The sequence below is a fragment of the Pezoporus occidentalis genome, unplaced genomic scaffold (assembly GCF_034315485.1).
Source record: "Pezoporus occidentalis ecotype Australia unplaced genomic scaffold, CSIRO_AGI_Poc_V1 ctg469, whole genome shotgun sequence".
NCBI lineage: Eukaryota > Metazoa > Chordata > Aves > Psittaciformes > Psittacidae > Pezoporus > Pezoporus occidentalis.
In genome coordinates this window covers 56,432-78,866 of record NW_026915801.1, presented here as the reverse complement: position 1 = coordinate 78,866, position 22,435 = coordinate 56,432, and the positions used below count along the sequence as shown (strand labels likewise).

Sequence of the window (22,435 nt, the reverse complement as noted above, 5' to 3'; positions counted from 1 at the left end):
GCCGCGCGGGAAGCGAGGGGGGGGGCTCTTAAAGGGGCCGCGCATCATAAAGCTCGTTGCGCCTTTTCCTTCTCCTTGTCTCGTAAAAGGATGCAGGGGATACAGGATGGGGGTGAAGGGACCACCCAGGGCATGGGGGGACGGTCAAGCGGGATGGGGGATACACAAGATGTCCCCACGCTCAGAGGGGCAGGGCATGGTCCTCCTCCATGGGCTGAAGTCAAGGGGGTGAAGGAGGCATTCCTGCCTGCCCCCCAACAAAGCCACTGACCCCGAGGACAGGGATATGGACACAGGTTGTGCTGCTGCATTCCTGATTCCCTCATCCCTACCAGGGTGACAGCTCCGGCACCTCTGTGTCCCTCGCATTCTCACCAGGTCGCCCACCTGCATCCCACTGAGGACACACAGGGGATTAAGGCAACTTTGCTGTGAAAAGGGAAAGAAAAAAGGAGAGCTGCAGCCTGACGCAGCCCTGGCCCAGCCTCATGCCCCAGGCTGGCTCCCACTGGGTCCCTGGGGCCACCCAGAGCAGCACTCCTGTGCCTCAGTTTCCCCTCTATTCAAGGCAAGGCGAGGTGGGACCCCCAGGCTCACTGGGGGCAGCGAGGTCTGGGCACCCACAGCCCAGCACGGCCGCTGGCCCCCTCCCCAACATGGTGGTGCTGCCGCTGCGGCGAGGCCCAAGCGCCGGCATGTGCTCAGCCCAGAGGAATGCGCCAAATCACTGCCAGATGTGCGCAGAGGCCACCCCGCCGCCCCCTCCAGGGCCCACCGGGCACCAAGGACTCCAAAGCACCCCACTGTGGGACTGATCCCCCCACTGCCCCCATCCTGCCTGCCCGCAGCTCCCAGCCCCAGCCTGTCCCATGGCGTCGGGGTGCCGAGGCCCAGCGGGAGGACGTGGGTGCCGGCGCACAGACAAGAGGCACCATGGGCACAGGGCCGCGTCCCCGGTGTCCCCGCAGCGCTCCCCCGGTGCCATCACAGTGGGGTCATGTGGGGTCCTGCCCCACATCCCCGGTCCCGGTACCCACAGGAGCGCAGCCAAGCGGAACGGGGCTGTCAGATGGAATCTGGGTGCCGGCGGTGACGCCGCAGCGGGAGGCGGCCGTGCCCGACACGTGGCTGCTTATGTAAGGAGAGTGCAAGGGAGGACAGCGATGGCCGGGGCACCGGGGACACCGCCGAGGGGACACCAGGTCCCCGCTGAGCACATGCAGCCGGACACGCACGCAGAGGGCACAGCACGTGTGTGCGGGAGCAGGGGGACGTGGGCACACATGTGCCGGAGTTGGGGGGGGACGGAGCCCTGCTGGCCCCTCAGCATCCCCATGCTGCTGTGGGGCTGGGGGGGTCCCAGGCAAGCAGAGGTGTCCCCACACTGCAATGGTCTCGCCGTGGTGCTGCCGGCCCCTCACGGCGCGGTGCTGAGCGGCTCCGGCACCGTGCAGCTCACCCCATCCATCTGCGCTATTGATTTTTCATGCACTGCAGCAGAGAGCGGAGCCAGGGCTGGCACGGCCGCGGAGCCGCGTTCCCACGCCATGGGGCCACGTCCCTGTGGCACCCCGCTCTCCTTGTCCCCACCCAGGGCACCCTGCAGGCAGCACCAGCACCCTCCAGCCTCACCATGGGATGCCCATGGCAGCGGGGCTGGTACCCACCGTGCCCTGCCTGTACCCTGCACCTCACCCAGCACCGTGGTGGGCAGAGGGAGGATGCGGGGAGCAGGGGTACCGCGATGCCCACCCGTGTCACCAACACGTCATTGTGGTCACACACGCTGCCAGCCGCTCCCTTCCGGCCAATGCCATCCCGTGCCATGGGGCTGCATCATGGGCACAGGGTAGGATGCAGCTGCTGGGGGTGAGGGGGAGCAGGGAACCCCCCTGGCAGCCCCAGTTCTGCCTATGGGGATGCTGGTACCAGCTCAGCCCCACGGATGGGTGGCAGGGCCTGGGTCCCCCACATGTGAGGCCTGGTGAGGGACAGGGGATACAGCCTGGGCTGAACCCACATTCCCCCCCGGTGCTGCTTCCCAGCAGCTCTGTTATAAATAGCCCCATGGCAGCAATGGGCTAAGCCGTGCTCAGGGCCTGGCTGGGGCCACCGCCTGCCCCCGGCACCACCTCGGTTTCCCCAGTGCTCCCCAGGCTGCAAGTCCCTGTGCCCGGGGCCTGCCCTGTCCCCAGTGTCCCCTGGCACAGCAGAGAAAGGCAGTGCCCAAACAGGGAGGGTGGGAAAAGGGGGCTGCACCAGGACACCCAGCTCAGTATTGGCCTCCTGCACCCTCCCCGGGCTCCGCTGCAGCACTGGGACACAAGTGATGTCCCCACACCCTGCACCCCATGGGGACAGCATCAGGACAGGCCCGGCACACACCAGGGCCACACCACGGGGACAAAGGAAACCGAGGCACAGTGGGGGGACCCCGGCCCCCGGCAGCATGGGGGCAGCGAGGGGTGCTGGGTGGGATGGGCAGAGGTGGGGTGCGAGGGCTGGATGTGGGACACTGACACAGCCTCATCCCCTCCCTGGGTGCCCCCCCCAGCCGGGGGAGCTGCAAAATTAGGTCAAAGCTTCTATTATTTAACACAAGCAGAGGAGCTGGGGCCAGGAGCTGGGGTGGGGTGGGGCTGCAGCTCAGAGGAAAGGGGCTGGGGGAGGACTGGGCTGGGCCCCACAACCTTAGGGGCAGGAGGGGAATGGGGGACGCAGAAGCAGGAGCCAGCACTGAAGCAGAACATGACTTTATTAACAGCAGCAGATAGAGGGGGCCCTGCTGTCATCCCCCACCTCCATCCCTGCACCCCTCCCTGCATTGAAGGACCAATGTTCCCCTAGCCAGGAGCCCCAGAAGGCTCCGAATGAGCCAGGAGCCACCATGGCCATAGCTCAAAGCAGGGAGCAGCACCGGGACCCCTCGTGCCCCTCAAATAATGATGATAATAACATTAATATTAATAAAATCACCCCAGAGCGAGGGCAGGGCTGGGCACACGAGGGCTGAGGCCTCCAGGAGCCATCTCCCTGCTCCTGCCATGACCCAGCCAAACCCCACCGGCACCAGAATCCCACCCGCGGCCATAGGGAGGCTACTGCAGGCCCTGGGCCAGGATGCTGCCCACCAGCACCGCGTCCTGCAGCGTGTGTTCCACAGCTGCTTGGTCCAGCTTCAGGGAGACCTGGGCGAGAGATGAGAGGTGCTCAGTGCCCCAGTGCCCTGCTACCGGACCCCTGCCCCACTGCCAGACCCCCGGTACCTTGGCCAGCCGAGCCTCTTTGGCCTTCTTCATCTCAAGGATGCCACGGGACTCCAGGAGGGTGACAAGGGACAGACACTCGGCCTGATCCACAGCGGGGAGCTGCTGCCGCCGGCAGACCTGGCTGTAGGTGTCATGGAGCTGGAGCAGACAGAGCAGGAGTTACCCATGGGCTGCTGCATCCAACAGAGACCCCAGGGACACAAACCTGCTCCCTGCATCCAGCCCAGGGAGGCTCCCACCAACCACCACCACCACTCACCTTCCCCAGCGTCACCTCCTGCATGCGCAGGTGCCGGGTGAGCAGCAGCAGGGAGCAGAGCAGCACCTTCTGCTGCAGGGGGAAGGAGTCCAGGGTGCCCCGGCCCCCCGGTGCCAGGCGGTCCCCAAACACCTCCGAGATCACACGGGAGACGTGGAGGAGCCCCACGCGCTTGGGGACGGGGGGTGCCGGGGAGTCTCCTGTGGGACAAAGAAAGGGACCTCAGGGGGAGGCGAGTGGCAGCCCCAAAAGAGACCCCGGACCCCCATTGAGGTGCCCCCCTCCCAGGGTTTTGGCTCCATCGCTGTGTCCAGCAGCAGCCACTCACCACCAGGCAGCGGCTTGAGCAGCGTCTGGCTCCGCACCTCCAGCTCCACCATCTCCACAGCACGCCTGAGGAGAGACAGCCCCGAGCATCCAGCACCGGCCCCCCCAATGTGGGGCTCACAGGGGTCACCCCAGCTGGGTTATGGGTCCAGCACTGACCTGCAGACATCCAGAGCCTTGCGAGCATCACCAGAGACCGCAGAGACCTTTCGGGCACAGAACTGGAGCGCGGCAGCGTCCAGCACAGGGTCACCAGCCACCTACGAGAGCACCAGGTACCATCAGCGCTGCTGCCTGCATGGGTGAGCCCCCCTCCAGTGTGTCCAGCCCCACAGCCCCACCTGCCCCAGCCGCTCCTGCAGGATGCTGGTGAGCTGCTCCCTGGTGTAGGGTGGGAAGTGCAGCAGCTGGGGGCTGCCGTGGGCACCGAGCCTGGCCAGGCTGCGATCCGTCAGGTCCAGCGCATTGGCCATCCCTGTGGGCACAGCGCAGGGAGGTGAGGAGGGAGCGGGTGGCAAAGGCAAACCCCCTTCAGCCCCCCCCAAAACCAGGGCAGGTGGTCCCCGGGATGGGCAGCATCACAGTGTTGTGCACTCACCAACAAGCACGAGCCTGGACCTGGGCAGCCGGGGCCACTCGAAGAGGGTGTAGAGCACATCCTGCCCCTTGCTCTCCAGCTGGTCCAGCTCATCCAGCACCAGCAAACTGCGATGGAGGAACCCACATGAGCCCCAGCTCTGCCCTGCTCGCAGCTCCCTGAGCAGGGAAAGCTGCCCCTGGGGTCGCCCCTCCTTGGGGTGTCCCCATGCCACCCCCATGCAGGGAACTCACACCATGGGTCCTGGGGCCGTCAGGCGCTTCTCCAGGCTCCGCAGACCCTCCCGGCCGGTGGCTGCGGGCAGACCCAGGGGCTGCGCCAGGGAGGGGAAGACGCAGGAGGGGCTGCGCAGGGCCATGCAGTTCAGGACAATGGTTTTGCTCCCAGAGAGCTCGTCCTGCCGGGAATGGGAGCGTTAACACCAGCCACAACCCGCTGCCCGCTCCCCTCACCCATAGCGGTCCTTCCCTGCCAACCTGCTCCACCAGCACCCCTAGGGGAGCTCATCGCACCCCTCATCTGCTGCCGGGACCCCCCGCACCTTGCAGTCGAGCAGGACACGGCTCAGACAGGCTGTTTTCCCTGTGCCAGGGGCTCCGGAGATGTAGAGGCTGCCGGGCCGGCGGCCGCAGACATGATCCCGCAGGAATTGCCGGATGACACCCATCTCCTTCTCCCTGGCGTGGAGGCGGTCGGGCACAGCCGAATGCAGCACCCGCTTTGCCTGCTGGTAACTGGTGCCTGTGCCAGCAATAGGGAGAATTCAGGGCGGGGGGTAACGGGGTGCTGCCAGGACCCTGACCCCCATCCCGCTCCCTGATCCCGCTCACCTTCCTGCCTGAAGAGCCGGGTGCGAGCTGGCCCCGAGCTCCGGGGGGTCTCCTGCCCCCCGCGCCGTGGGGATGGTCCCGGGCTGTTGGGCTTCTCGGGGGAGGCCGGGGGGTCCCCGAAGAGCAAGCGGCGGCCCTGGTTCTCCTTGCTGCGCTTGGCTGGGGAGCAGGGCAGGGCACGGGGCACGTTGCAGAGGTTGTCATCACCTGCGATGGGTCAATAGAGGGGGTGAGCACATGGGCCTGAGCGAGAGGCCATTGGTGACACGGGGCCGCCCTCCATGGGGGGGAGGCTTCGTGTTTCAGCCCTTCCCAGCCCCCCGGAAGCAGCTTTTCCTCCTGAAACCAGGGGAGGCCACAACGGCGGCTGCACCAGGGACAGGGCAGAGCCGGACCCCCCGCCTGCCCCATAGCCCGGCCCCACAGCAGCTCAGGAAGAGGATGAGCCCCCCCCCCCCCAACCCTCACCCAGGCGCTTGCGGGGGCTCAGAGGCAGCGCTTCTGTCCGGGCCGAGCGCGTGTCCGGGCCGGGATCCGCGGCCACGGGGGAGAGCCTCAGGCCGGGGGAACCGGAGCCGCTCTTGGCCGGGGGGGTGGCGATGCGGCGGGCGCTCCTCCTGCGGGGGAAGCCGATGGTGCCCTGGAGCTGCGCGCTGCGGGTGCTGGCCATGGCGCGGGCCTGCGGGCGGAGCGGGGATCGCGGTCACAAGGGGGGGGACGGCGGAGGGAGGGAGAAGGGCACCGGTGCGGTGGGGAGTCCCGCAGCCCCCCAGCGCCCCCCGGATAGCCCAGCCCAGCCCCACAGCTCGGGCCCTTGACGCTGTCCCTGTCCCGATCCCGATCCCGGTCCCGGTCCCGGTCCCGGTCCCTGTCCCTGTCCCGATCCCGGTCCCTGTCCCGGTCCCGGTCCCTGTCCCGATCCCGGTCCCGGTCCCGGTCCCGGTCCCGGTCCCCCCGCTACCGGTACCAACCTCCTGGCGCCAACTCGGCCTCAGCTCCACGGTTCCCGCCACCAGGCAGACCTGGCCCCGCCCCCTGCCTCTCCATTGGCTGCGGCGCCGGCCGCCGAGGCCAATCGCAAAGCTCAGCGTCCCCCGCGCCGCGCCAGGAGGAGGGGTGTGGCTGCCGAGCAGCCAATGGGAGGGGGAGCCCGAGGCCTGGCGGGCGGGGTAGTGCGCGGCGCGCGGAGCATGCTGGGAGGTGTAGTCTGCGCGGGCTGGGTCCCAGCGCCCGCCGAACCGACCACCAGTGACCCCAGTCCTGCTTCCCAGTGCTTCCAGTGACCCCAGTCCTGCTTCCCAGTGCTTCCAGTGACCCCAGTCCTGCTTCCCGATGGTTCCAGTGACCCCAGTCCTGCTTCCCGATGGTTCCAGTGACCCCAGTTCTGCTTCCCAGTTCTTCCAGTGTCCCCAGTTCTGCTTCCCAGTTCTTCCAGTGACCCCAGTTCTGCTTCCCAGTGCTTCCAGTGACCCCAGTTCTGCTTCCCAGTGCTTCCAGTGACCCAAGTCCTGCTTCCCAGTTCTTCCAGTGACTCCAGTTCTGCTTCCCAGTGCTTCCAGTGACCCCAGTTCTGCTTCCCAGTGCTTCCAGTGACCCAAGTCCTGCTTCTCAGTGGTTCCAGTGTCCCCAGTTCTGCTTCCTGATGGCTCCAGTGTCCCCAGTTCTGCTTCCTACTGGTTCCAGTGTCCCCAGTTCTGCTTCCCGATGGTTCCAGCGTCCCCAGTTCTGCTTCCCGATGGTTCCAGCGTCCCCAGTTCTGCTTCCCGATGGTTCCAATGTCCCCAGTTCTGCTTCCCGATGGTTCCAATGTCCCCAGTTCTGCTTCCCGATGGTTCCAATGTCCCCAGTTCTGCTTCCCGATGGCTCCAGTGACCCCAGTTCTGCTTCCCAGTGCTTCCAGTGGCCCCAGTCCTGCTTCCCTCTGCTCTCACTGACCCAGTCCTGCCTTCCCAATAGCCCCAGTGGCTCCACCATTCCCAGCACCACATCCCTGCCCCCCAACCCCAAAGAGTGGAGGGGGCCTTGGGGATAACCCCCCCCCCCAGTGCTCCCAAGCAGCCACATTTCTTTATAACTTTTATTTAAATGCCATTTCCAGCTCCTTGGGGTTAATTCTGTCCCCTCTTAACCCAGCCCCTGCTGGGGAGGGGGGGGGGAGAAGGGGGGGGCTGCCAGCGCTGGGGGAGAACCTTTGTATTGAACCCTTATTTACAGAGGGAGGGAGGGGGGGCCCGTCCTCCAGCGCAGCCCCTCACCCCGCCTCGCTCCACCTCCATAGAAACCCCAAAGGAAGCACAGGACAGTTAGCGGGGAGGGGTTAGTACACCCGCAGTGCCCCCCCCACAGCCTCTGGTAGTACAAAAGAGATCAGTAACTACAGTTAATATCCAGCCCCCCCCCCCCCGCACAGTGAGGAATGCCAGAGAAACCAGCAAGGTACCAACAGTAGGGACAGGGGTAAGGCAAAACGTCAGCTGGAGCCCCCCCACCCCAGGCACGGGTCCCCCCGTCACCTAAGAGAACAAACACCCCCCCCCAATAACAGCAGCCCCAGTTTGCTCCATGGATAATTAGTGTTTTCCCGTTAAAATGCTCCAGTTCGGGAATTCAGCGTTAAAAGCCAGGTGCCTCCTCACCCCATCCAACCCCAGCGCTGTGGGAAGGGGTTCCGGGGGGTTCCCACTCACCCCCTGCTCCTCCACTGGCTCCTGTGCAAAACAGCAATCGGCTGTGCCGGGATAAGGAAGCTCCATCCCAACATCCCGGCTGCCCCTCGCTCTGCCGGTGATCCCGCAGCACTTCCAGCTCCTGCCCTATCCCAGCTCCTCTCCAAGCCCTTGCTCTGCCCCAGGGAATCGGGCACTGAGATACCCCTGGTCCCGACAGGCTCTGCCCCAAGTCCTTGTGTCTGGCTCCCGAGCTGCAGCGGGATTACCAGGAACCCGGGATCTGCGAGGAGGGAGGAGGAAAGGTCCCGTTGGTCCCGGGGGAGATGCATAGATGAGGATGGAGGGAGCTGGGCTGGCGGAAGCTGCTGGTCCTGGGAGAACCAAAGACGCTGGGAGTTTCTCATGCAGGGAGGTGGGGAGGGTCCAGCGGAGGAAGGGGAAGGAGGTCTCCGTGTGTCTGCTCAGGATCAATCCGTGTGTGCAGCCCGCTTTCACCTGGGGATGGGGGGCAGAGGGGGGGCCCCACGTGTAGCTGAAGGACAAGAAAAGCTCAATGAAACCAGAGCCTGCCCCGTGCAATCTGCCATATCCCTGGGTCAGGGTCTCCGTCCCGGTGCTCCCAGAGCAGGATCCAAGCCACTTCCATTCCCTCCTCCACATCCCCACACCAGCTGCCTCCTCCTCCCCTCCCTCCCCAATCCATGCGGAGATCCAGAAGCTGGGATTTGCGCCTGGCACCAGCCGCTGCAGCACGCACGGAGAGCTCTGGGCTCTTCAAATCCACATTAAACATTCATTGCTCTAAAAATAGACGAGCATCCCGTTCTCCCCGGAGTCTCCTGCGGGATCCGCAGGGCTGACGTGCAGCAGAGGCGCACCAAGGGCACGCTGCACTGTGCTGGCAGCGCTGGGCCCATCCTGGGGTGTGAAATGGGGAGGGTTCTTCACCCCCAAATCCCTGCCCAGCATCGGTTTGGCAGCAGGACCAGCTGCTGGGCTCCTTCTGGAACCACTCCAGCACTAAAGGTGCTCAGCACAGGCAGGATTGAGCCCTGCAGCATTTCTCTGTGCAGATTCAGCAGGCAGAAGGGGGTGCAGGCTGCCTTTGGGGCTCAGGTCCCAGGGCACAGAGGACACAGATCAGGAGCCTGGGGCTCAGAAAGGCTCACGCCAGCCCCTGCACGATCCACCCTGAGTAGGGACAAACAGGACAGCGCTGGCCATAGCTGCTCTGCTGTCACCTCCCGCCACCCTGGAGCATGCAGGAGGGGAGGCAGGGACGGTGGGACACCTCCTCCTCCTCCTCCCTTACCTCTGTTTGTTTTGCTGGGGTAGATTCTCTGGAAGTATTTATATTCTTCTGGGGCTGGGAAGTCTTCAACGGGATGAAAGGAATATTTGGATTCAAAGTCATCTGCAGAGAAGGGGGAACAAGGAGCAGGTCAGGGTGAGCGGCTCTGGATGGGCATCAAAGGGTTTCCCCCCCTCCCCAGCTCAGCCCCACCAGGGTCCCACTCACCCAGGAATGCTCTGACGGTGGCGATGGAGTCCCGGTGCCCGTTGCGCACCGGTGGCGGCGGCGGGGGGGGCCCGGCCGGTGTCCTCGTGGGGGGTGGCGGTGGCTTCCCCCTGCTGGGGGGCTCGGTGGAGCCGTGCAGTCTGTAGGGGGGCGGAGGTGGGGGGGCATCACGCCCCCCATTGCGCAGCAGCGGCGGAGGGGGCGGCGGAGCTGCAATGAGAGCTGGGTCAGCGCCGGCGCGGCCACCGCAGCCTGCCAAGGCTCGGCATCCCCAGGGCAAACCCTCCCCTCTGGCAGCAGGGCCAAGGACATCCTCCGAGGAAGCTTTCCAGGCCGGCCGCTGAGCCAGACCACGCCAGCGGCCAGCGCGGCCGGCCAGGGATGCTCCCACACGCTCCCGGAGGAGATTTCCTGCTTGCTCACATCTACATTCCTGCAGTCAGCAGGATATGGGCCAGAGCCTGTGCCCCTCGGCTCGGCTGCTCCAGCCCCTGCACAGAGGAGATCCAAGGAGCCCGAACACACAAGGCTTTGAGGCAACTCCACGTGGAGGCAAGATGCTGCCTGCCAGGGCTGGGAAACCACATCCCCACTGCCATCGAGGTGGTGACAGCACCCACAGCCCCTCTGACCCACCTCTTGCTCCTGCCCAGCCTCCCACGGATGCAGTGGCAGCTCATGCCCCTCATTAGGCTAATTACAGGCAGACTGAGGGAGCAGATCCCCAGCTGTAGCTCAGAGGAGGGACTCTGGCAGGGCCGGAAGGACAGAGCAGCTTTGGCAGGGGACCAGGCGGGAGCTGTGGTCTGGACACGGAGCCCAAGAGCATATGGGGGGGGGGGGGCGGCACCAGGATGAAGCCATCGCTGCTCCCAGCCCCAGAGAGCCCAGGACAGTTCCCGAGGGCCATGGGGCAGTGTCCAGCTGCACCACCATGGGAAAGGCTTCTCCCTCCTCTGCCACAGCTTTCTGTCACCAAGCCAGTGACATTTAGGAAGCTCAGGGGAGCAGCCACAGTGTACATGGCTCCGGCTCCACCATGTCCTCACCTCCCACCCCAGGAGGATGCACCAAACTCACAGGCAGGAGCTGCACAGCCACAACCCACCAGCAGCATCAGGCCTTAAAGGAGCCGGATAAACAGGACAGGACCAGGGACACGGATTAAACCCGACAGAGAAGCTACTGCCCCTGGCTCAACCCCTACACCGAGGAGAAGCCTCACTGCACCCTGGAGCTCGCTCATCTCCTACCAGCCACTAAACACCCCATGGGCAGGACCCACCCCGGCTGCTCCCAGGCACCAAAGCAGCCTGGTCCAGCAGAGCAAATGGTTCTTACCTGCTCCCCGGCTGGGGGGGTCTCTGGCTGGAGGAGGGGGGCGACTGCTCTGGAGAGATGGGGAGGCTGAAGCGGGTGGCAGCGGTGCCAGACCCCGCAAAGGGCCCGGCGCCTTCCTGTGCAAGGAGTTGTGTCTCTGCGGCAGCTCCGGGGCGGATTCGTTGATGGGGCTGGAAGGGCCATTGGGGACACTGGGGGGCTGTCGATAAGGGGGTGGAGGGGGGGCGAGGGACTGGCCCTGAGCCCCTGCCCCAGTCCGGATGCTGACCGGGGAGGGGGGCGGTTTGATGGGCGGTGGGGCCGGGGGCCCGTCCCTGCTGGCGGGCAGGCGCTGTCCCGGGGTGGGCGGCAGCGGCTTCTCCCGGTTGTAGGGCGAGACCTTGGCGCTGTGCGCTGGGGGGGGAGCCGGGGGGGCAGCAGCACGGCGGCCCGGTGGGGGGGGCGGGGGGGCGGACGAGCTGTGCTTCATGCCGGTGCTGCCGGCAGCGTTGGGCCGGGACAGGTCCGGCAGCGACGGCCTCTGCGTGCGCGGCAGCTCCGGCGGCGAGCCCCGGCTGTTGTCGGCATCATCTTGAGGTCGGCTGTTGCTGGCCGGCACCGGGGGCCTGGGGGCGGCTGCTCTGGAGCCGGGGACTTGCAGGGTTTGCTTACCCGAGCTGTCTGTGGGGTAGGAGAGCAGAGGGAGGGAGGGAGGGAGGGAGTGAGAGGCGACGTGCGGCGCTGCGGGGCAGCGTGCCCGTGCGGAACGCTGTCTGGCACAGGCAGGGAGCTGGCACCAGGCTCAGCCACACACACGGCTCCCCTCTCACCACTGCTATGCGCTCTCTGCCTTGCTGGGAGGCAGGATGCCACAGAAAATAGCAGAGAGAAAGCGCTGTGCAGCACACACAACACCAGGGCCCTCCAAGGAGGTCTGTGCCGTGGGTCGCCGCAGCACGGAGCGTGCAGCTCGCCCACGGCCACTCGTGGGGTGTTGAACTGCTGCTAAACAGCTGAAATCCCCAGGCAAGCACAGCCAAATCCTCAACCCCCCTACTGCTCCGGGACCTCCCCAGGGAACCACACACAAACCACGAGCAGGAGGCCATTACCTGAGCTGTCCTTCGCTCCCACGGGTCTCAGCTTGGGAACGCCGCCTTGGAAGAGGCCACCCTTTGGCTGGATGGCAGCTGAGCTGGAGCTGTAGCTGCAGCCACCGCCAGCACTGCCCTTGGGCTCTGAAAGGAGAGAGGCAGAGAGGTTAAGCCTGGTATTAGCTCCTCCAGCAGCATGAAGGCTCTGGAAACCAGATGGGTGAGAGCTCGGAAGCTGTCCTGAAGGACACAGCAGCAGCCGGCGCAGGGCTGAGAGCCCCCCGGCGACAGGACTCACTCTCTAGGATGGGTGCGCTCCGGTCATTGATTTGTGTCACCTTCTTTAGCTTGGTCCCTTTGCAGATGTCCTGCAGGAGGGCCCCGCGGCCCCGCTGCTCCTCTCGGCTCAGTTTTGGTGGCTCTGTGTTCGCCTGCGGACAAGCAGCAGCTCAGCAGCTCGCCTGCGTGCACGGACACCCCGACCCACAGAGCAGGCACAGCCCCACTCCACCTCCCCAGCCCCTGCCAGCAAATATCCTTCTCCACATAGAGCAATAGGGTCGCCCCAGGCTATGCCACTCTTCTACAGGGCAAGGTTGAAACCCCATCCTACCTAGACCCAAAGCACAGCTCAGCCACAGCCACGTGGAAGACCCCCAGCTCTCCCCACTGAGGCACCGAGGAGCAGAAGACACTAATGCAAAAGTACAGCCACGTGCAGCCCCCTCCATGTACAGACTCTGCTGCCCAGGGACCACCTGAAGCTCTCACAGGCTGGACTTGAGGAGCTCCAGAAACAACACAACGGGCCCTGGCAAGCAGCACCGCGTGGAGGTGAGGGCTCAGGTCACGGGCAGCAAGAGCAGCTCTTACCTGGCTGAAGGTGGGAGGCGGCGGGGGCCCGGGCGGCGGCGGCGGCGGGATCGGCATCGTGGCCCCGCTCCGGTGGCTCAGAGGTGGGGACAAGCCTGGTCACTCATGCCTGTGGGAATGGAGGAAGCGGTCAGGGACTGGAAGGGAAAGCCAGAGAGCAGAGAAACACGGCCCCAGGCCAGTGAGCTCCTGCCCTGTGCTGCGGGGCAGAGCCTGGGGCTGTTCTCTCCCAACAGCCTGGAGGTGGGAGCCAGCACCGTTCCCTGCCCCAAATGAGCAGGGCCCCCACCCCAGCACAGAGCCCAGCACATTTCCCTCACGACCGCCTTGCTCAGCAGAGAGAACCCGGCTGAGCCCATCCTGCACCATGAATCCAGCTCCTTTACCTGCAGCCACACGTGGAAGTGTGAAAGGAGCCCAAAGTCTCTGCTGTCACCAACGCCACTAAACCAGCCACCGGATCAGCCAACACCCCAAAGGCTGCCTGCACCCCGCTCCATTTACACAGCTCCGAAGCACCCCTCGAAGCTGCCCGAGCAGGCAATGAAAGCACCTTTCCTCACATCAACCTGATTACGTTTCAATCCAGCTCATCACGAGGCCAAAACCACCCTGTCCCACGCCATGGCTCACCCAGGATGGATCCCCGTCCGCACAGTGCTTCACCAGTGGGGCTCCACGGAGCCCGGCAGCTCCGGTCAGCACCGGAGACTGAGCACGGAGGAAGCAGGGACAGGATGAGCCTGAATCACCCGGAGATCACAGGATGGGCCCCTGGCAAGCTCGTGCCTCTGACAGCAGCGCACAGGTAGGGCTGTCCCAGCAGCACCGGCTCAGGGAATAGGAATGTGGTGACTGGAGGCCTCACTCGGCACTCCAGGAGTTTCAGGTGCTCGGGGGCAGACAGAGGCAGGGGATAAATGCCCCTTTCAGCACCAACGATGTCCTTCCCATAGGAAAACCTGCTCCCTAACCACTGAAGTGGACCACAATACCAGCACAAGGTGAGAACAGGGAAGTTTCACACCTGAGGCTTCCAACTTCCCATCCATGACCTCCAGGGCATGCGACAGACACATCCAACATGACAGTGAAAGCTTCTTCAGGAGCCAGGCACCAAAACCAAGGTGCCCACAACATCTAAAATGGTTTCTATCAGGTATAAAAAACCCTTCTGAGACTCACCTTCTACCAGAGAAACTACAGTTTGCTGAAGGCACAGCACACGGAGGCCAGAGGAAGAGCAGATCCATCCTCACGTGTCACACATTCCCACTCCCTGGCACGGCAGAGGTGTGAGAACAGGAGAAGGGGAGCAGCAGCATCGCCGCGGTGCCAGCGGCTGCCCTGGAGTGACCCAGCAGCTCTCTGCGGTTCAGGGGGATAAAGAACTCAACTGCCTTCTCATTAAAAGCAGCTCTTCTTCCAAGTGAGAAGCTCCCCAAGTGCAGACACCCTTGTTGGGAAGACATTCCTCCCTCTAGCTCCCAGCCTTTCCTAAGTCACCTGGGATCTCGTGTTCTCTGATGGCACCAGCCACACCTCTGCAGAGCTGGGAACGAACCTGCCATGACTCAGTAAGTCCTTGTCCACCTCACCGGGGAAGCCAGCTCATTCCTGCCTCTTGGAAACACACCCCCCCCGACACGTGGGGTGCTGCTTTGCTCCAGACCGAGCTTGAAGCCTCGCACACGTCCATCAACTCCTCCTTCAGCCCCACCAAGCCGGGATGCTCCACAGACTGGAACCAAGCCCAGCGAACCCATTCAGCCTGCACCTTTCCCACCAAAGCAAGATCAGAGCCGGCTCACAACGTGCTCGTCTGGCACTGCCGGGACGTGTTGCAACAGGAATGCTTTTCCCCTGTGCCGCTTCCCACCCCGCAGCAGGATGGAAGGGCCGGGCCGGCGCAAGCTGCTGCCAGGACGGAGCGCGACGGCGGGGGCACAGGATGGGCAGGAGAGCCCCGGCCTCTTTGGAACACCAGCAGCAGGAGGTAATTATCAGCGAGAGAGCTGAGAAACGTGCCAGGTAATGAGAGACTCCTGCCTGGGTCTCATGTGTCACAGGCCGGAGCCAGCACAGGATTGGTGCCAGCCCTGCCGCTTGTCACCTCTGCTCCCGACCCACGGGAACACAAACACCTCCTCCTCACCACCAACCCGTTAACGCTCCCGCTGGCTACTCACAGGCTCCGCACCTCGATGGCGCTTGGGGTCACCGGAGCTCCTTTACCACTCCCGTGCCAGGGACACGGGCAGACGGAGAGCGGGACGTCAGCCACCAGAACACAAGTCATGGCTGCAAGGGAAGCGCGCTGCTCGGGTCCCCCCCCCCACGTAAGCCCTGCGTCAGGGGACAATCCCAACGTGACATTACTCCTGTAAGCAGAGCCGGGGAGGAGAGGGGTATTTCTACAAAGAAACCATGAGCCATGACCTCCCCATAGCTACCATGCCCTTCAAAACCAGCGCTGCACCGAAACCCACGTTCAGATAAAGGCTCTGACCTAGGAGAGCAAGAGGAGGGGAAAGAAGACTCGAAGCTCAAGCAGCTTGAGGAGACACTGAATTCCTGAGAAAGGGGTCATTCCGTTTCAGCACACGGCCCCGTTCAGGTTGTGGATTAACAGCAAAGGTCACATTGAGAAGCCCAGCTCAAGAGGCACCGGACGCAGCACACGGTGGCTGCCGCTTGTTTCATCCCATGGGAAACGCCGAGCCCTCCGGGTGGGAAGGCTGCAGTGCCTTTAAAATAAAGCCGAAACCTTCAGTGGCCATGAGGACAGACACAGCTGATAAAGATTAGGGAGGCACAGCTAAATCCTCCAGGAACAAAACACCAAGGGGAGCTCTCCCAGCACTGCTCACCACCCCTCCATGGTCTGGCGTATGCCTGACGGAAACCATGCCCTTTGAAACAATGCTGCTCCGACAGCCGCCTTCTCCGCGTGCCTTCTCCTTTGTTCTTCGTTACCAGGGATCCTTTCACCCAGCCAGGGCTGAGCCGCTGAGAGCTCCCTGTGCTCGCAGGGAAAGTGCTTTGAAAGACCTGAAGCAGGGCAGGAGAGACCCCCGTGAGATGAGAGCACAGGGGAGCGCAGCCTGGGGTAGGTTTGCACCTCGGCTTCCCCTGGACAATGAAAGCACAAAGCCAAGGAAGCTGTGAGGAACCCCGGGGAAGAGAACGCGTGAACAGCCCTTTGGAGGGCAGGGAGCTCACCGAAACGAGGTGACCCTGCAGAGAGCTGCTGCTCAGCAGCCACGCTGGACCCTCACCACCACCACCACCACCACCGCCGCCGCGTGTCCCCTGACAACCCTGGCTTCAGAACACTGTTAAACCCCATTCAGCAGCCCCCCCCTCTCCCAGAAATGAGCTGCATTAGCCAGAGCTGGCCGGGACAAGACTACAGGCCACGTTTTTCAAGTCCTCATTTGCTGAAAGGAGATGAAATGTCTCTTCCAGCACAGCAAGCGAAGCAGCCCCAGCTCCTGCTCGCCCCTCGGGGGGCTTTGCCGTTGTAGCAGCCCAGGCAGCAGTGACCTTCAGCCGCCGTTCCCTCGCCTTTCAGAGGGATTTGGGTGCTGTGGCAGATTTGTATTTCACAGCTACGCCGCAGCGAGCCCGCATTTGCAAACGCGAGATGAAGCTTGGTCCTCAGGGAGGCAGCGGCTTTGAACTGCAGATCAAGAGGAATTTCCAGCCCTCTGATGTCGGCTGCAGAATGCAGCTGCACCGGTTTGGGGATGACTTCCAAGGCTGGACCTCTGAAACACCCTCCCTCCCTCTCCCGCCTCGCAGGGCGCCTTTATCTTCCACCTCTTCCCATCCCAAGCCTCAGTTACCCTGAGCGCTGCCCTTCCCAATTGAGAGCCTGTCCTCCAAAGGCTGACATTTCTGCCCGCTCCCGAGGAGCGGGGGCTCCGGCAGCACCGAGGATGCGCCATAAATAATTTATCCTGAACGACAGCAGAACAGGATTTGAGGTCATTCAGGCTTTCAAAATCATATCGGCGTGCGCTGAGAGCGCGAGCTGCCATCTCCATTTGGAGCGCCTCAAAGAGCTGGTGCATCTCTGCGTGCAGACACACAGACAGCCGGCAGCCCCGCGGGACTCAGACGTTCGCTCTCAATTATTCACAACCCACGGGCACTGACAATGTGTTTTTAACAAACCCCCCCCTACAACACAACGGTTCCGGATGCCCCCCGGGCTCAGTTCCGCAGCCACGGCTTCCCCAGCCCGGCCACGGGACCCCCGGGGTCGGGCTGGCCTTTAGCAGCTTTCCACCCAGCTCGGCTCGCTTGCCAGAGGAAACCTTTAATCAGGAGCAAGGAATTGCGGTCTGACGTTCGGCTGCAGCAAAGGGCAGGAAAAGCCCATCCCAGGAGAGCCCAGAGAGTTCCCTGCCTCTCCCCATCCCATGTGCCAGGCGAGGAGGGAAAGGAAACTGGGGAGGGAGAGGGTGGCACCGAAGGGAGCGGGCAGGAACGGCTCGGAACCACTGCTCTCCGACGGACACCTCCAATTGTTCCAGCGGGAGGAAGCGGCGGGAGACGCGAGGACTTCCCGACGGCTGCGCCGTGACCCACTGCTGGGAATAACGTGCTGCAGGGCCCACGCCTCGCACAGAACAATGCACTGCCTGGAAAGCAGCTCCCGAGCCTGGTGCTGTTAGTGGAGAGCTCAGATTAAAGTGACTTCTTACCAACTGCCCCTCAGCGCAGGTTCCAGCATCCTCTATGCATTTAGAGGGAACGGCGCTGGATGGAGCCAACGGAGCTGGGAGCTCCTTGAGGAGCAAGAAGAACGTTGGTGGCTTCAGGCTGCTGCAAGCAGGATGGGAAGCAAAGAAAAGCTCCAGCAGCCTCCAAGAGCCTTTGAAAGTGGCTCACACGCTACCAACGAAGAGCCAGGGCACCGAGCAAACCCGCAGCTCTGGAACCTGACAGCGCACAAAGTTATCTGGGAAGCAGCACCAGATGCTCCATGGCAGCAGCAGCCTCACAGGGCAGCAGCAGGCAGGCTCCAGCTCCAGCCTGCCACCCTGAGCTGATGCTGTCACTGCCGCAGCAGGTCTGAGCCAGGGACAGCACAAAGCCACATAGAGCACACGAAGTGGATGGCACGGCGCTGAAGGCTGCGCTACCAAACCAACCCCCGTGGTCTGGCCCGACACAGGGAGCTTGGTTAAAACCATGAACAAACCTGCTGAAAAGCCACTACACCACATGCCTGGAGGTTGCTGTCCCCAGCAGAAAAGCTGTGCCTTTAAGGTACCGCAGGCCCGGCTCCAGCTTAAACCCCTGTACCAGCCTCTGCCTGGGTTTCAACACTCGGCTTAAACACCCCTGAGACCTCGCTGTGCCCCTACACCCTTTGCTCTGCAGGGCAGTGCCCAGGGCTGGGTTAGTCCCCCCCCGTCCCAGCCAGGAGCCTGCAGGACCCTCACTGGGGTCTCTCCCACCCCCTACAAGGCATCTGTGATGCTCCCTCCCTCTTCCTCTGCTTGAGGGGTCCCTGGGGGAGGCTGAGGATGGAGACCTCCACCTCTGGTCCCCTTTGCCAGGCTCTGCCTCCTCACCGCCCTCCTGTGCTGCCGCCTCTTTTGCAAGAGCTGCTCCGTGCCCGGCTGCGGGCAGCAGCCCTGAAGGAGACGAGCAGAGCCGGGCGCGAGGTCTCCTGCTGTTCCACAGCCCCTGGCCAAGTGTTCCCAGGGTTTTCCTAGGCAAAGGCCAAGCAGGGATGCACCAATTCCCGATCCAGAATACACAGGGTGAGGAACAGAGGCAGAGTGCAAGTCACTGGGAGGTGCCTGCTGGAAGGGCGCAGTCCCCACCGCAGGATAAAGTCACCACAAAGGCCTCGCAGAAAGGAAGCAGCCACTCAGAAACCCATCACTGACTGCTTCTAAGCCACTTAACTGGCTAAAGAAACACATCCTTCCTCTAAGCAGGTCTGTACCTGGAGTCATAAAGAGAACATTTACAAGCTGCTGTCGAATCCCCAGCACTCGAGTGTTATTTTGGGCCAGATGGATATGCTTGGTGTTTGTGCAAGACCCTAAAGCTGCAGAAGCCTCACAAATGGGGCTCAGTGCCAGCGGAGCCTTGCTGAAGGTGCCGAGGGCCCGGCCCCACCGTCCCTCACTGCGGCCGCGGGAGGTGGGAGAGCACGAAGGAAGCGCCTGTGCCCGTGCCAAGGGGACCCGGAGCTCTGGGAGCCTCTCTCAGCTGCTCTCCGGGGCAGTGGGTGCCAAGAACACGCTGCGGATTTACAGAGGGAGAGCAGGGATTGCTCCGGGATGTGACCCAGGACGGGGTGTGACAGACACAGCCGCAGCAACAGGGTCCCTGAGGATGCAACCGTGTCCTTCCCAACGCCAGGCAGTGTCACCGGCACCCCCGGACCAGGCTCCAGCCCAGGTTTAAGGGAGGGAAACACCACCGGCCCTGCAGGAAGGTGCCCATCACCTTGTCCTGGCAAGGACACTGGAGTGCAGCAGCAGCTGAATCCCAGCACGATGCCCAGGGCCCCCCATGACCCAGACTACCCAGGAGCCATGCTGTGAGCTGCATCCACAACCCCCCAGCCTGCTCCCAGAGGAAAGGGAAGCTCCCTGCAAGCCTCAATACCTGCCTGCGGCATCTTCCCTTTCCCTTTGAGGGCCCCTCCGGAGCTGCCTCTGCCCCGGCCGGTGCAGCCAGTCCTGCCGAGCAGCATGGATCCCTATGGTTATGGTACTGCATGTGGGAGACGCCAGAGGAAGGAAAGGGAGAAGGGATGAGCCAAAGGAAGCAGAGAAGCACCCGAGCCTCAGGACCACGGCCTCTGTGCTGCAGGAGACCCCCCAGCAGGTTTGGGTTCCCAGGGCTGGTGATGAAGGAGCCGGTTCAGCTCTGCAAAGACACTTCAATTCTTCACTCAAGCTCATAACATCAGAGCAAGGAGCAGGCCCCGAGCTGTGCTCGTGCCAGAGCTGCCCTGGCAAAGGCAGCAGGAGAAACCCAACACGCTCAGCCCCTCGCTACGAGGGCACTTCCCCCCCCACCCCGCTCCCTCCTCCTACCTTTGCTTCCCAACACAAAGCTACTTCTTTGGCAGAGCAAATCTGCCTCCCTTCCAAGCAGCCAGATGTAAGTAAGTAGGTCAGACAAGGACCAGGGCGCCTCAACAACACCACTTTGAAGGGAAGCAAAGCGGGAAGCGAGCCCTGACCTGGAACGTGCCCCCATCACCTCGGTGCTGAGGCAGGGGGCCGGCAATGCCTCACCTCGCTCAGCAAGAGCAGAGGATGCCAGAGCAGCAGCGTGGCACCGTGCACAGAGATACTGGAGACAGGATCTAGCACCTTGCAGCCACAGCAGCCAAAGGCTTTGCAGCCTCACATGGTGCAGGCCTACTTTTAGTGGCAAAAGCTCTCCCAAACAGACCCAAACCCCTGGTAAAGGTGGCACCGGTCCCCTCTGTCCGGGCACTCCCCAGGCTCGGGATGGCACTGGCTCCTGTTTGGTCGCAGCAGGATGAAGCCAAAGCCCTCCCTCAGCCCTCACGGCACAAAGAGGGGTCTGTGCTCCCGGCCCCGGAGCAGCCATGGGAAAACAGGCTCTGCCTTTGCATTCCAGCAGCAAAGCGTGGCTGTGAGAGGGAGCGCGGTGGGAGACGGGACGGCTCCGGGGGGGGGCTCAGCAGTGCCGAAACCCCTCAGGGCCAGGATGCACTGGATCCGCTGAGGCTGAGGCAGGCAGGAGCGAAGGAAGGCAGGCTGTGAGAAGCAGAAGACACGCTCACCAGGCAGCGCTGCCCCGCAGAGCACGGCGGAGCTGGAGCCGGGTGGATTCACACCTCATGGGCACCCCGAGCCCAGCTCAGCTCCCCTCTGGCAGCCGCTGCACAGCAGGGATCAGGCCAGGCCGGAGCTACCCAGGCGGATGCTGCCCGCAGCCAAGTCTGCCAAAGGTAAACCGAGGCCGATGTGGGATGGCGGCAGCGCTCCAAGGCTCGGCGCGGCGCACGCAGGCTGCGGTTCGCTGCAATGACTTCCATGCAAAACCTCTGCCTCCACCTGGCCTGAGGACGCCGCTGCACCGGCTCCTCGCTGCTTTCCCAAGCACCACTTTCCGCCTGGATGGTGGGGATGGGATAACCCGGAGCAGGGCAGTCATGAGGCCTTCAGAGCCGCACATCCATCAGCTGAGGGTCAGGAGGCAGCCGGCGTCTCCTCCCTCTGCATCCCACCCCCAAATGCTGCCCAAGTGCAAGAAGGTCAGAGGGGGGACCGAGCAAGGGGGTAAATGGAGCAGAGCCGTGGTTAAGAGCCATGGGGATTCGAGGTTAACCCCCCCACACCCTAAAAATCAGTCTCTGAGCAGTGCTTGTTAAATAAGTGGGTTGAGAGTGCCCCAAACCAACCCTGGTCTCCCCCGGCTCTGGGCTCGCTGTGATGGGGCAACCCCCAAAACCAGCATCACCCCAAGAGGAGCAGACCCCGAGGAGGGACCACTTCTCCAGGCACACGGATACAACCCCTACAACCCCTCGGCTGGGCTCACCCCGGTGCAGCACATGTCCCCCACAGCCTGAACCCAGGCACATCCCAACCGAGTGCACCGAGGCACGCAGGGAACCCCACAAACAGGGAGCTGGGACGGGCAGGAGGCAGCTCTGCAAGCGGGCACTCAGACAGGGCTGAGCAGCACCAATTCTGCTGAGTCCTTGCAGGGGCAAAGGGGGCAAGCCAGAGCTCTGCCTCCATCCCAGAGGAGCCCCGGCCAACAACCAGCTCCTCACTTCCTTCGCTTACAACCAGCGCTCTGGAGGGCTCCGAAGCGAACCCGCAGCACGCCCGCGGTCCCGAGGGCCGTGGTGCTGCCCCTGGCCCGGCTGCAGCGCTGCTTCCGCGGGTGGGGAGCGCCGGGAGGTCGCGGCCGTGTTTACCCGCAGCAGCGCCCTGCGCCGGCCTCCACCGGGGCACCCGCTGCCCGCCCACCGGGGCTCCACGCTCGGCTCTGCTCAGGACGCCAGCAGGAACCGGACCGGAGCGGACCGGGGATCCCGGTGCTGGGTCCCTGACCCCGAGGGCCCCGCGTCCCCCTGGCCCAACCGGACACCGGGAGGAGCGCAGCGCAGAGCCGGAGCCCGGCTGGTGCGGAGAGAACGGGGGAACCGGGAGCAGCGGGACCGGGGATCCCCTCAGAACCCCCCCCCCGCCGCCGCCATCACCGCTCCAGCGCAGCCGCTCCCACCGGTGGGACCCCCCCCCTCCGGGCCCCGGTGCGATCGTGTCTGCGGGCCCGGCCGCCCCCTCACGTTCACCCCCGAGGATCCCCCCGCCGCTCCCCGCTCTCACCGGCCGCCCGCGGCCTCCTCCCGCCGCACCCGGAAACGCGGCCCGGCGGCTCCGTCCGGCCTCCGACAGACAAAATGGCGGCCCCCGCCGCTCCTGCGCCGCCCCGGGCCGGATGTGGGCGGGGAAGCAGCGGGGCCGCGCCGCCATGATGGGGAGGTCAAGGGCGGGAAGGGCGCTCGGCGTGGCTGCCATATTGGGAAGGTCAAGGGAGCGGCGGGAGGGCCTCGGGGAGAGCGGCGGCACCGGGAGGGCTCCGCGCTCCGGGACGAGCCGCGGCAGACCGGAGGTGCCCCCGCAGAGCGGGGGTTACGGCAGCCAGCTCCT

General features: G+C 64.0%; 2 protein-coding genes across 2 annotated transcripts; both read right to left on the bottom strand.

Moving 5' to 3' along the window:
* Window positions 1-2,737: 2,737 nt before the first annotated feature.
* On the bottom strand, window positions 2,738-6,276 carry CDC6 (cell division cycle 6). The gene is made up of 12 exons (XM_062636075.1): window positions 6,255-6,276; window positions 5,752-5,962; window positions 5,284-5,490; window positions 4,995-5,194; window positions 4,687-4,850; window positions 4,454-4,560; window positions 4,197-4,330; window positions 4,015-4,115; window positions 3,857-3,921; window positions 3,529-3,728; window positions 3,267-3,407; window positions 2,738-3,188 (listed from the first exon to the last, which is right to left on the bottom strand). Exons 2-12 carry the CDS (start codon window positions 5,951-5,953, stop codon window positions 3,099-3,101), a joined length of 1,611 nt encoding a protein of 536 aa, XP_062492059.1. The 5' UTR covers window positions 5,954-5,962; window positions 6,255-6,276; the 3' UTR covers window positions 2,738-3,098.
* Window positions 6,277-7,442: 1,166 nt separating this feature from the next.
* WIPF2 (WAS/WASL interacting protein family member 2) lies at window positions 7,443-22,215 on the bottom strand. The gene is made up of 8 exons (XM_062636074.1): window positions 22,112-22,215; window positions 12,759-12,867; window positions 12,184-12,316; window positions 11,904-12,029; window positions 10,813-11,472; window positions 9,472-9,681; window positions 9,265-9,366; window positions 7,443-8,484 (listed from the first exon to the last, which is right to left on the bottom strand). Exons 2-8 carry the CDS (start codon window positions 12,813-12,815, stop codon window positions 8,444-8,446), a joined length of 1,329 nt encoding a protein of 442 aa, XP_062492058.1. The 5' UTR covers window positions 12,816-12,867; window positions 22,112-22,215; the 3' UTR covers window positions 7,443-8,443.
* Window positions 22,216-22,435: the final 220 nt, after the last annotated feature.

Bases quoted from the DNA above. Each gene is read 5' to 3' on its own strand.
- CDC6 (XM_062636075.1), bottom strand. From the start codon at position 5,953: ATGGCCAGCACCCGCAGCGCGCAGCTCCAGGGCACCATCGGCTTCCCC. The intron at 4,851-4,994 runs GTGCGGGGGGTC...CATTCCCGGCAG, and splicing joins GTGTCCTGCTCGACTGCAAG to GACGAGCTCTCTGGGAGCAA. The intron at 4,561-4,686 runs GTGAGTTCCCTG...CCTCCATCGCAG, and splicing joins ACGGCCCCAGGACCCATGGT to TTTGCTGGTGCTGGATGAGC.
- WIPF2 (XM_062636074.1), bottom strand. From the start codon at position 12,815: ATGCCGATCCCGCCGCCGCCGCCGCCCGGGCCCCCGCCGCCTCCCACC. The intron at 12,030-12,183 runs GTGAGTCCTGTC...CTCTCCTTTCAG, and splicing joins GAGCGCACCCATCCTAGAGA to AGCCCAAGGGCAGTGCTGGC. The intron at 9,682-10,812 runs GTAAGAACCATT...CTCTCATTGCAG, and splicing joins CCCCCCCAGCCGGGGAGCAG to CTCCGCCGCCCCCTCCGCCG.